This window comes from Patagioenas fasciata, chromosome 1, assembly GCF_037038585.1.
Source record: "Patagioenas fasciata isolate bPatFas1 chromosome 1, bPatFas1.hap1, whole genome shotgun sequence".
NCBI lineage: Eukaryota > Metazoa > Chordata > Aves > Columbiformes > Columbidae > Patagioenas > Patagioenas fasciata.
The window spans coordinates 96,786,542-96,798,866 of record NC_092520.1 but is presented as its reverse complement, the minus strand read 5'-3'; the positions used below and the strand labels follow the sequence as shown (position 1 = coordinate 96,798,866).

The 12,325-nt window shown below is 42.1% G+C and overlaps 1 protein-coding gene across 9 annotated transcripts in view; it reads right to left on the bottom strand.

Annotated features, from left to right (window-relative positions):
- Positions 1-2,538: 2,538 nt before the first annotated feature.
- Positions 2,539-12,325, bottom strand: part of SLC37A1 (solute carrier family 37 member 1) — a 41,243-nt gene continuing 31,456 nt past the window's right edge. For all 9 annotated transcript variants that reach the window (XM_071811494.1, XM_071811486.1, XM_065861246.2 and 6 more), the window contains 5 exons: positions 11,574-11,647; positions 9,026-9,104; positions 8,353-8,450; positions 5,896-5,948; positions 2,539-5,288 (listed from right to left, as the gene is read on the bottom strand). In XM_071811494.1, coding sequence (XP_071667595.1) covers positions 5,273-5,288; positions 5,896-5,948; positions 8,353-8,450; positions 9,026-9,104; positions 11,574-11,647 — 320 coding nt within the window. In that variant the 3' untranslated portion in view covers positions 2,539-5,272. The remainder of the gene's footprint in view (positions 5,289-5,895; positions 5,949-8,352; positions 8,451-9,025; positions 9,105-11,573; positions 11,648-12,325) is intronic.

Sequence of the window (12,325 nt, the reverse complement as noted above, 5' to 3'; positions counted from 1 at the left end):
CACAAGCAAGGATCTTCTATATGTGTGTGCTCATATCCATATTGATTGTCATGGAATTATATATATCAACTCTCAACCAGAAAGACAGTCCCTTACAATGTGAAGCCGTGGCATAGAACAGTAATGAAAAGAATTCTTAATTGTCTTCCATTTCTGAATGGCTGGAAGAGCCTGGAGCAAAGACTGTAATCAGCCCTCAGGAAGGAAATGTTTTTGCAACCCCCATCTAAGTGAGACACATCACCTGGTGTGTCAGCCTTTTAACAGCGTTCCAGTATCTATATGTAGGTGGCAGGACACATTAAGTCAGTTTAGCGCCCTCCTCTGCCTGAAACAAACACCAGGGCCACAGGGAGTATTGTGGAAATGTGGCTAAATATTTGTTGGCTGCTTTTATAAGAGAAGGAAGGAGAGAAACCCTACCTCAGTATCATCAGGAGGTGAAGAAAACATCCTTAAAATCCTCTTGGTAAGTACAGCAAAAAAAGAGACTTTCAACACATTTTTGACAGCTAATCTGATGCAGGAGATGAGTAAGTTCTCTGAAATATGCCTGAAGAAAGTTTGGCTCTTGTCTTCACAGTTTGCAGAGCTGCAAAAGTTTCACTGTAGCAGAAGGGTAACCAGCATACTTCACCAAGAGAGAAACACAGAGGAAAAAATAAAAATAAGCTCTGAGCATCAGCTGATGATGTTCTCTAATTCTCTCCTTATTCCAAACTGGAAGGAAACCAAAAGAAGGGAGACAAAGAAAGGAACAACCAGTATTTTGTAGCAATCAAGTTTATTAAACTCTGAGGCAGCGAGGCACATAACACAATGTTATGGTCACTGGGCACAGGAGGCTGAAGCACACCAGCAGTTAAATCCTCTCTTTCCCCCTCCCGAGCTTTTAAGGATGACAGATTTTTATCTCGGCATGGCAGAAAATGTGATTCAAGGTTACCGCAGCCCCAGAGCGGGCAGAGACGAACCTCCCGGCAAACTGCCTGCAGCCCCTCCACAGGCACGGCAGGCAGCAAGGGGAAGGCAGGAGGAAGAGTCCGAACCATCGCCTGGCTGGTTGAGCCAAGAGCAAAACAAAAATATAAACAGGCTTGCTGTAAGGTGAAAGTTATGTAAGTCAGCAATCAGAACATCATATCAGATAAGCTCTGGGGTTGGGACAAATAACGCAATAATCTAATCTAACCTCCTATATAATATGCAGGCCATAAAATTTCATTCAGACCAGGGAACACCATAGTTACCAATACCGGGCCTCATCATTTGATGGGATTGTAAACAATCTTCCTCAAATTAATTCCACATGAAGACCAGTTAACCTCCAACAGCTCTAAACATCCTCTGATTTCATTTATACCATCTTACACCTACCTAATTTTGAGCAGCAGTTCTCATATAAACAACCTCACTGGAGAAACCCCCCAGCAGCAACCAGACAGATTCCCAGTGTAAACACAAGGTCAGCCAAAGTTCGAGGCAGCATGACACTGGCACAAACACATGTGGAGGATTCCCACTGTTATTCCAAGGATATTATGCCAGAAATACATGCAATAACCCCTTGAAGCGGGTGGCAGAATCTCTCTGGAATTTCTTAACTGGAAAAAAACATGTAGGAATAGGTGTATTTTAGTGCATGGAAGAAGTTAGAAGTTTAACTTAAAGGCAAAAGAAGTCTCAAAGTGACCTCTGAATAAGATACCAACTTCCCTACTGCCTATTTTTATTTTTTTCCACCCTATAAACCCTTTCTACACACAATGGAGACAAACCTCCACTCACTGCAGCACATCCAGCAAGAGCCAGGGCGCTCATGAGGGTACAAGTCCTCTGCTGGAGGCTCCTGCTCTGAATTGGGCAGAACAGAAACCTGGATTCCAGCCTCCTTTCTTTTATAAGATGCCCCAGCCATTATCTGCCTATTCCTGGGAGGCATTTTGGGTGTATTTTGATCAGAAATTCTGTCCAAGACCCTCAGACACCTTTTTCTAACCAGAAATTGTTTTCCTTTCCAAGTAGTTTCTCCCCAGCACATCTGTCGTGGACGTTGTAGCTCTGGTAGAGGCCACAAGGCCCATCAAAAATCATAACAGAATCGAGACAAGAACTGTTCAAGATAGAGGTAGAGAGAAAAGATTAAGCTTTTCCATTTCAATTCCATATAAACTGAAGGGCAAGCAAAGTAGACAACAAAAATGTCACCTTAAAACTACGCTGCAGGAGCTGGACTCCATCCCTGACTCAGGTGAGCATCCTCCTTCCCTACTGGACCAAAATAAGTTGGTAGATATACCCGTTTGATGCAGTTGATTGGAAACACTGCTGTTGTGCAATCCACAAAATGAAAAAAATTGCATGTTCAATTTGAGAAGAGCACTGTTTACCAAAACAAAAGGTTCTAATTTTTCTCCGAATGAACCATTTTAATTATCTTCACAAGGGATAGGAGTGCTGTCCCAGCAGGAATATCTATCCTTCCAACCAATAAATGGAGCATTTCTTCACGAGATGTAAAAGATGAAGCAATCAACATTTCTCTTTTTAAAGCAGAATCTGTTTTTATTTGACACAGGATGGTAAATGGATACAATTCACAATAACCAGCATTAAAAAACAACAAAGAAACCCTGCAGCCATATTTAAATTTGCCTCTACCTACTGGTCACTCACATTTCTACACAGACAATTTTGTCAGTCTTTTTCTTTTCCAGATTAACGGATACTGACACCCGATACTAACAAAACACACAGTTTATTCACAACCTGGGGGACTTCTAGGGTTGTCAAGAAAGGAAAACAAATCCTTATCTTTTGTCCTACAAATGCGTAGCTGGGAAGAGCCAAAATGCTGCACATTAACAGGGAAGGAGATATTGGCACACTCAGAGTCCTAACTCACACCTACAATCGATGGAAGGAAGGACTCAGCCTGGCACCTCCAACGCTGTCATCATCCCATGCCTGAGGCACTGCAGTGCAAAAGCTATTCAAATAAATAAATAAATAACAGCAGCAGCCCCAACAACTAAAACATGTAAAACCCCAAACACGTTTAAATATCTTTACAACCTGTGACTGTAAAATACAACTGAAAGTGTTTTAACCTAAGACTTCAGCCCATGGGGAACAGCCTCACAAAATCTGAGTGCATCAGAGTTTAAACTGTTTGATGAATTAGTATATAGCTCTACATACCTTTGTACGGTGAAGGGATTGGCATCTACAGTTAAAGAAGTCTGCCATCCCCCCTCAGCCAGGGAAGTTGTGCCAGTACAGCTGTTTTGGCATTGTGGTGTTATTTTTCCCTGCATCAGAGGCCAGACCCATCCCCTGGTTTGACTGGCGGTCCCCCAGGGCCAGCCTGGCCGAGTGAGGGGCACGGTGACACACCACTGGGATGGAGGTCCTATCAAATAGCGTTGCTGCAGCGCTCCGTCACATTTAACTACAGCCTAGAGCTCGAACGCAGCACAGATTTACAAATGCAGACATTGAGTATCCGCACTAGTATCTACAGGTTTACACAAGATATAACAAGAGGTTAACCACTCATCTATGTAACTGGAGGTTCAGGGCTGAAGTAGAGCGTCCACTTGCAAGGACTTTGGTACCTTCCTCATGTCTTTGCAGGACTGAGGTCTTCCCTGTTCAGCAAAATAGTTAAAAACGAACACACTCTTGTACTGTCCAAGTCAAGCATCAAGTACACGCAGAATAAAACCAGTGAAATAACTGATCAAAGACTGAACAATTACAAAATAGCCCTGGAAACAGAGTGTTGTGCCAGCACACGGAACACAACACCAGCAGCCGACGAGACCTTTCCCCAGATTTTACAAGACTATTTTGGAGAGTGCTGTTCTGTTAATCAAGTGTTAAGACTACTGCATTGTTTCACAAAACTTAAAGCGTAGTTCAGAACAACACATATGCCTAGAGCTTTAATAAATACGGTTAAGAATAATACACAGTTTAAATTATCTTGTCTTCATGATCTAAGTATAAACACCTCATACAAAAAAAAATCCTTTTCACTTTATACATATTAAAAAAAACCAAACACAGAAACATCTGTTTTGCAAAGGAGATAAGAAGATAGCTGTACAACAAAATGATATGTTTTAAAGACATTAAACTGTCCATTTGCTGGGTAACACCAGTTCGTGAAATGTTCTCTTACAACCTACCACCTAGATAATTTTTATTTTCTGATATGAAGATATTTTGGCCCTGAATCTAAAATTCAGAGCTACCTGAAACCAGCCACTTGAAAGATTCCTGGTTATTAAGGCTCTGATGACGACTTCCATGTGCACACCCCAGCACCGAAGGCAGGGAGGACCCAGAGATCGCTGTGGCAGTCGGCACTAAAGCAGCTCATCTCTTCAATCCTGTTGTGCTGAAAGCTCTCTCCAACCCCAAAGGAACAACCTCTCATTTCAGCCCAGGCTAGAGGAGCAGCACAACAATTATGTGACATTTGTACAACCAGTTTATAATGCCCCAAAAATCATTAGAGCCCTCCAATGAAAATTCTGACTCATAGTCTATTTTTTTGTTGCGTAGGACTCCTTCTTGCACAATCCTAATTGAGGACTAACATCCATCCAGAGAGTCTGTGAAAACTGTTAACTGCAGTACACCGCAACAGTAAATCCCATTTCATTACCTACCGAAAGGCTGGATGTTGTCCTTGGGATTAGAAGTAGTACTGTAGTTAAAAACTAATAATATGGTGAGGTTATTATTGTCTGAGCAGCTTAAAAATACTGATAGCAGCGCATCTGAATAACCAGCTGGTATTGTCTTGTATGCGCACAAGATGACATTAGGGACACATACTTCACTCACTGACACTGGACATTTGACTGCTAGATTCTTAAGATTTCGCATTCCTTCTCTAGTTTTGACTTGTTTTTGGAAAACACGCAGTTCAGCATTTTAACTAAAAACATCCTATCAAAAGAAATAAAAAGGCACTTGGTATTTCTCTTTGGCTCAGCTGAGGCGCACTGCTAAAATCTTCCAAAAGTTCCTGTCTCTTCATCTGATGAATAGTTGCCATCCTGAGGTACTTATTCATGTGCAAAAATAAGAGCTTCAGGGATTTACCAGCTGCATTTCTCACATTGCTTCCCATAAATGTGTGAAGTTCTTCACCAAACAGAATATCTTAAATACAGAATAATGCATTCCATGAAGGTTCTTCTTCAGGGAAGAACTCTGATCACTGATGCAGCCCTTATTCCAAATCTGGTCTCTTAGCTCAGTGTTCTTTGAACCTGGGAAAGAATAGCAATCAGGCAGGAAAAGCTGAGGTGTGAGGCTTAACAGCCACTAACTTCAAAATGCAGGATTTTCTCCTTGCCATGCATTTTTCTATTCTCTATCCCTTTTACTTTTCTACAGCCAAGAGGCCCAATTTAGATTTTGCTTAGGCAAGCGTAATCTCATTGATTCAGTAGATTCCACCCCCCAGCACCCTCAATTCAAAATTCAGAGTCACCGTTTCCTTTAAGGAGACCTTTTGGAAAAAGTTATGTTTGACACTAATAAAAAACACAGAGCAAGCAATCAAATAGCTGCTTACTCCCCATCTGCAAGCTCCATGATGAAAACCAGGATGATTACATATTTGGGAAAAAAAACAAACAATAACTAAGAGACTGTGACAGAGAAATATCCTTTTCAAATCAAGATGTTCTAAAGAAAAATATTCATTATATGAAAACATCAAAATGAGGTTACTCTTTTGAAACAAAATTAAAACAGAAATGGACATACAGAAACCTTAACGCATTGAGCCTACATCAAGGTATTATGGGGCAATGGCTTAGTAACACGGTTTTAAACTGTCATTAAAAAGCAACTGCCGCGCACAACACTTACAGGGTATGATCTGTGTTACACCGAAGTTCCTTCTGGATAAGACGGAGTAAGAACTGTAAAAACAGACACAGTATCTATGTTAATAGCTCATTCGTATATCTGTATGGGTAAGTTTCAGGATAAGACGTACACTTACTCAAAGAGCTTGTAACTTGAAACACTACCCTGTAATGTTGAATTCAGTTAAAAAAAAAAACAAAACCAAAACATTTAGAGATGCTCAGTCAATGTTTGGAAGAGGAGCTTTCACAATGAATAGGCAAGAGGAAAATAATTCCCTTTTTCAACTGAGAGAACAATTTCTTTGTAAAAACCAGAATGGGTTTCCAAAGTTACTTTACAAGCAGATGTATAGAGAAACCAGCAGGGGGAACCCAAGACTTCAAGAAAACATGGCAGACAGAAATTCTGGAGCATTAAACTATTTCAGCTGCTATTCTGAAAAACAGCTGTGTGTGTGAAAAGCTCTAATTGCTCAATTAGTCAAGACAAGTGAAGTCAGACATGTTTAATTGCGTGTGTAGGATCAGGACTTTCAAGCGCACTTTAAAAGGTGTACTAAGATAGTACTCGGGAAAGTGATTTTACAAACAAAATTTCATGACTCCCATGTACATAAAAGACAGAATTAGAACTTCCAGGATTCCTCACTGCTACAGGTTTCCTTATCCTCAGAGTCCCACTGTTATAAATTGAAGTTTCTTCACTATTATAAGTATCAGTGTTTTAAGAAGTTAAACCTAACATTTCAGAGGTATGCGAGTGGCCAAGCATGACAGAACCGAACACCATATAAGAGGCTAAAGCCTCTCCAAATATCTTTGAAGAAATAACAGTTGAACACAGGCATCTATATGATGCATTGCAAAGAACAGGAAAAGCAGAACAAGAGTTAACAAAAAACAGGATTATAACAGCAGAGTCAATGCTCTCAAAACCAGAACTTTATAAAGGTATTTTTACTGATGCTGCAAAGAAATGTGGGATTTTAAAATTTGGTTTTAATAAACTGTAAAAGAGAAAGAAGCAGAGCTTTAAGTCTACTTGGGAAAACTACAACAACCTCTGAAACCTCACTCTGCAGCACGGAATATGCAATTCTGAAACCAGTACAAATCAGGATTTATAGAGCTGCTGACTACCAGCTGGAACATACTTCAGCTGTTAACCTACCTAATATATTAACTTAATTTCCAGAGATTTCACATCTTAAATGTCGAAAAATTTACTTTAAAAGTTTGAGTTTAACTTGAATTTAGAAAAAAGCCTCAATCATAACTCAAAGCAAGACCTTCTGCTTTTCTTGTGCCAGGGAAGAGTGACCCAGTACACTTGGCATCAGCTTCTCTGCAGGAGCACAGACCTCGGTGCAAGATGGGCAGGCAGAGAGTTTTGTTTGGCCACAGTCAGTACAGAGGAAGGAGGATTTCTGAAGTGTTTTATGGTCACTCTGCCCTTTCATGAGCACTTCTACCCAGGACTTCAAAAGGAGAGGAAAAGAAGGTGACACTGCAGGGCATGTCTGAGGTAGTCACAGCAGCATTCTGCTCTGCTGGAGAACAAAGCTGGTAATGACATCTGCTGGGGAAATCCATGGCAAATACAAAAACATAACCTATAGGCTAACCTACAGGTGAGGGCAGCAAGATCAACTTCAAAGGTACAGCAAGACTTGCCTTGCCTCATCTTGACTCTTCTTCAGTCTTTAAAAGCAAAGCAGGGTAAATCAGAACAACAACAACAACAAAAAAAAACAACCCAAAACACCCCCCAACCAACACAAAACCAAACAAACACCAACAAAACCCCACACCAACATTTTAACATTTTCAGATCTTCCTATCCATCATAGGGGACCTCAAACAGGAGAAAAAAAAAAAAAGAAAATGGATGTGCTTTGTATTAAGCCAGAGCACGTGTCACACTTCTTTTCCCTAAACATCTGCTCCTGGTTACTGTCAAAAGTTAGGATGTCAGTTTTCCGTCTAACACACTACAGCAGTTTTAGGGCCCATCTGGAGAAGGTGATGTATTAACTTTCAACAGTTTCATTATCGTGGTGATTTTGGTTATAAAGTAATGTAGCAAAGCATTTGTTACCGGTTCGCTAAGCCAGCTTTAAAGAAAACAGAATTCTTCCGCGAGTGGAATCTGAGGCATCTTTCACATCTACGTATGAAGGTTTATACAGTTATGCCTGCTGTTACCTGCTCAGCCAGCAACTGACAGATGTATATTTGCTCAGAAACTGAAGAGCATCAGAATTAAGATGCACTTTTGCTTAAAATTTAATGAGAGTTTCAAAATGAGCGACATTGCTGTTGAATTGAAAATTTGCTACACAATTGGAAGTTTCTTCTAAGATGGAGTATTGAAATTGTGAAAGGAAAATTGGCATTTTGAGGTAGTTTAGCACAAAGGGTATACACAGCAACTGAATAATAGTTTTAGACTTACTAGCAAGGCACATGCATCTGCCACCATAAGCATGTAAAACACGTTGTTCCAACCAGATGGAGAAATAAGACCAGCTAAGAGAGGCCCCAGAGCTGCACCTAAAATGTAATATTGATATCGTCAGAATGATGCAATGTAAGATTTAGTATGCTGAAAGATAAGTTATTCTGAGTTAGAATATCAGTCTCTCCACCTCGTTAACTCAGTATTACCGTGTGTATTAAAGGCCCCAGGAAGTGCAGCACAATACTGGTACAGCTGCGAGCCAATAGGAAACCTGACACAGAGAAGCTGGCAGGCTAGATGTTTGAGAAATGCCATCCTTTGGCTCAACAAGATGCCCAACTGCTATTAGGCTAAAACCTACTCAATTTTCCCTTTCATGTGCCAGTGCGGAGGGCATGAACAAAACACACATGATCTCAGAAACAGCCCGATGATATCTACTTTTGCTGCCTGTGCCCAGTGTCAGTCCACCACCCTCTTCCTCCCTCCGTCCTTCCCTCAGGTGTGGGACCACTAGAGAGGTTTAAGGCTAAGTTTGCTCTTCTCCCCATTTCCAAAACTGTACCAAGTCCTGGCAAAATATGAACTGGAGAGAGCCCAGCTTCTCAAAGATCCTTCGTTTTAACCTACCACAGCTAAGGCAGGCTACCTTACAGCTCTGGCTTACCTACAGATCCTGTTCCGTCAATGATCGCCGTCACTGTGGACAAAGCTCTTGCATTCCCTTTCAGGCTTTTATGAGTACCCTAAAATAACAAAGACAGCTTAGAAGTACACTCAGCTGAACTCAGAAAAAGTCCTTAAAATGGCAATTTAGCTCACACACTTCCACATCAGATGTACATTGCGAAGGTGCCTTAAATATCCTAGCTCAAACCCTTTTATCACTACTTGAAGAAGCCTTCTACCCCACCAACTGGTTGCCTACAGTGTTCTCCTTTATTAGATTACGTTATTTAAACCACAGGAGCCAAGCAGCTTTCTGGTCTGCACACTGTGGATTCAAGCAACAAGGATGGCACTTCAGCTTTGCATTCTGCTGCCAGGCTGTTTCCACAGTCATCTTTCCATCTGCTAAGATAGCAGAGCTCTGTGGAACAACAGGAAAAAAAGATCACTGCTGTGACAGGAATACTAGAATACCAGAATTACGGATATATACTGAAATGCTAATTCAGAGAATTATTGAGCCAAAAGAAGCTGGTCAGTCCAAGTTTTAGAAGCCAGGTCTTCAGAACAAAACAACTGATAGAGGGAGTGACTTAAAAAGACAGAAAAACTGAATAGCTCAGAGAACTGCTAACAAGAGACAGTCCTTTATCTCTAGTACACTGAGGAGAATACTGTCAGCTAATTAGTGCTTTACATTGCTCATAGAATCATAGAACAGTTTGGGTTGGAAGGGACCTCCAAAGGTCATGTAGTCCAACCCCCCTGCCATGAGCAGGGACATCTTCAACTAGACCAGGTTGCTCAGAGCCCCGTCCAGCCTGGCGTGGAATGTCTCCAGAGATGGGGCATCCACCACCTCTCTGGGCAACCTGGGCCAGTGTTTCACCACCCTCACTGTAAAAAATTTCTTCCTCATGTCTAACCTGAGTCTTATTTCCTTTAGTTTAAAACCATTACCCTCATGTCAGCTGTTTAACTGCTGACATCTGAGGAACTAGTTGGCAGTTTCAACACTTTCCAAAGGACAGGTAGGGATCTTGTAATGTCAGACCCTTCTTTCTAGCTAGCAGTCCTTCAGCAAGGTTAAGGATAAAACAAGCAATGCGTTTTGGCCTTCTTTGCTTGCCAAGACCTCCAGGACAAGGACAGGGCTCCAGAAGACCTTTGGAGATTTCTGTCCTGCCCCTTCTCACAGAATCACAGAATGTTAGGGAGTGGAAGGGACCTCGAAAGATCACCTAGTCCAATCCCCCTGCTGGAGCAGGAACACCTAGATGAGGCTACACAGGAAGGTGTCCAGGTGGGTTTTGAATGTCTTCAGAGAAGGAGACTCCACAAACCCCCTGGGCAGCCTGTTCCAGTGTTCTGTCATCCTCACTGAGAAGATTTTTCTCATATTTAAGTGGAAACTCTTACGTTCCAGTTTGAACCCATTACTCCTTGTCCTATCATTGGTTGTCACCGAGAAGAGCTTGGCTCCATCCTCATGACACTCACCCTTTACATATTTATAAACATTAATGAGGTGACCCCTCCCCTTAGTCTCCTCCAAGCCAAAGAGATCCAGCTCCCTCAGCCTTTCCTCATAAGGCAGATGCTCCACTCCCTTAATCATCTTTGTTGCCCTGCGCTGGACTCTCTCCAGCAGTTCCCTGTCCTTCTTGAACTGAGGGGTCCAGAACTGGACACAATATTCCAGATGTGATCTCACCAGGGCAGAGTAGAGGGGAAGGAGAACCTCTCTCGACCTACTAACCATCCCCCTTGTAATACATATGGATGCCATTGGCCTTCCTGGCCACAAGGGCACAGTGCTGGCTCATGGCCATCCTGCTGTCCACCAGGACCCCCAGGTCCCTTTCCCCTACACTGCTCTCCAACAGGTCATTCTCCTATATTTAGAAAGTCTGTTTTTAGACAAGTTTTGCCTCTTGCTTGGTGCCTTAAGGAATAAGGACCTTTGAAAGCAACATTCCAAAGCTGAGCTAATGAAAGGTACCAGGGTCAAAGTTTTCACACAGCATTTGTGACTGACTGACCTGATCCAGCTGGAAGTGCTGGCAACCAGAGAAACTGTGCGTGAAAAGGCAGAGGGTAGCATGGGCAAAAATAAAGGTATGTGCCACATACAGCTTTCCACACTGATGGGAATTAAGTCTTCAGCTTATCTCTCACACAAACAGAGTTCTGCCCTCAAACAGATAGAGGCCCTTGCCTCATTTAAAGATGCAAAGTATAAAAGGGGAGAAGGCACCTCTACAGAGACTTGGCCTTGCATGCTACCTTCACATTCACTTTGGGGTGTCATCTGTAAGATTTGGGTTGTCTTGTTAGTAGGTAAGAATAATTTAGAAGCCTCACAGTCATGACACTCATTCCTACTAACATGTGAACTCTAAAACAATCTCAGTGGCCAGGTTCAATGCTGCCCATCCAGCTCCTTGTCCTTTTACTTTGGGACAATGCTGCCCCTGCAGAAGTCAAAGGGCTCTCTCTGGAGACCAAAGCTCTTAAACTGGAAGCAGAGGCGAAGCCAAACTCACCAAGTCAGCAGAGACAGCAGTGGTGATCAGTGCATAAGGGCCGTTCACCAGGGCACCACTGATAAGCAGCATCACTGTTGCAAGTTGAACAAAAATGGAAAAATGTGAGTTGCCTGGATGACTGTTAACTATAACAACAGCAGATGACACCGCATGTCATTCTCCAACAGTTTAAGCCTTCCCTGGCTTCCCTCAGCCCATTACAGAATTGGGAAAGGAGGAAATGCAACATATATTCCTATCTCCCTGCAGTGCTTACTCCATGACGTACATTCTCAAATATAACATGAGATGGAGTTGAGTCAAAAAGCACTCCCCAGGGCCTTTATTAATCCTGGTAGGTCAGAGAAAGGTGAAAATCTGATCAAACTGTCCCTAAGAGCAGGGGATGCTCACAGGGAGTCACCCATAAGCCTCTACTCTGCTTGTACAGCACCAAGCACCAGAAGGCCCTAAAACTTAACAAGGCCTTTAGGTAGGTGGGACACTGCTGTTGGCACTTTTTGCAACTTCTGTTTTGAGATAGAAAGCCACAAGTGAATTCAGCCTCTACAAGGAAAGTTAACGTTGCTGTCAAATACTAGTACAAGTAGTCTTTAACCACCTCTGACATTTGGCATACCGAATATAATAAAGCCTGTGCTGACACAAAAAGCTCCAGAAAGAAGACTAATGATATTAACTAAATCACTGTTCTCAGGGTACCCCTTACTTATTTCCCAGCCTCTTTGCTTACTCTGTAAAAAGCCTGA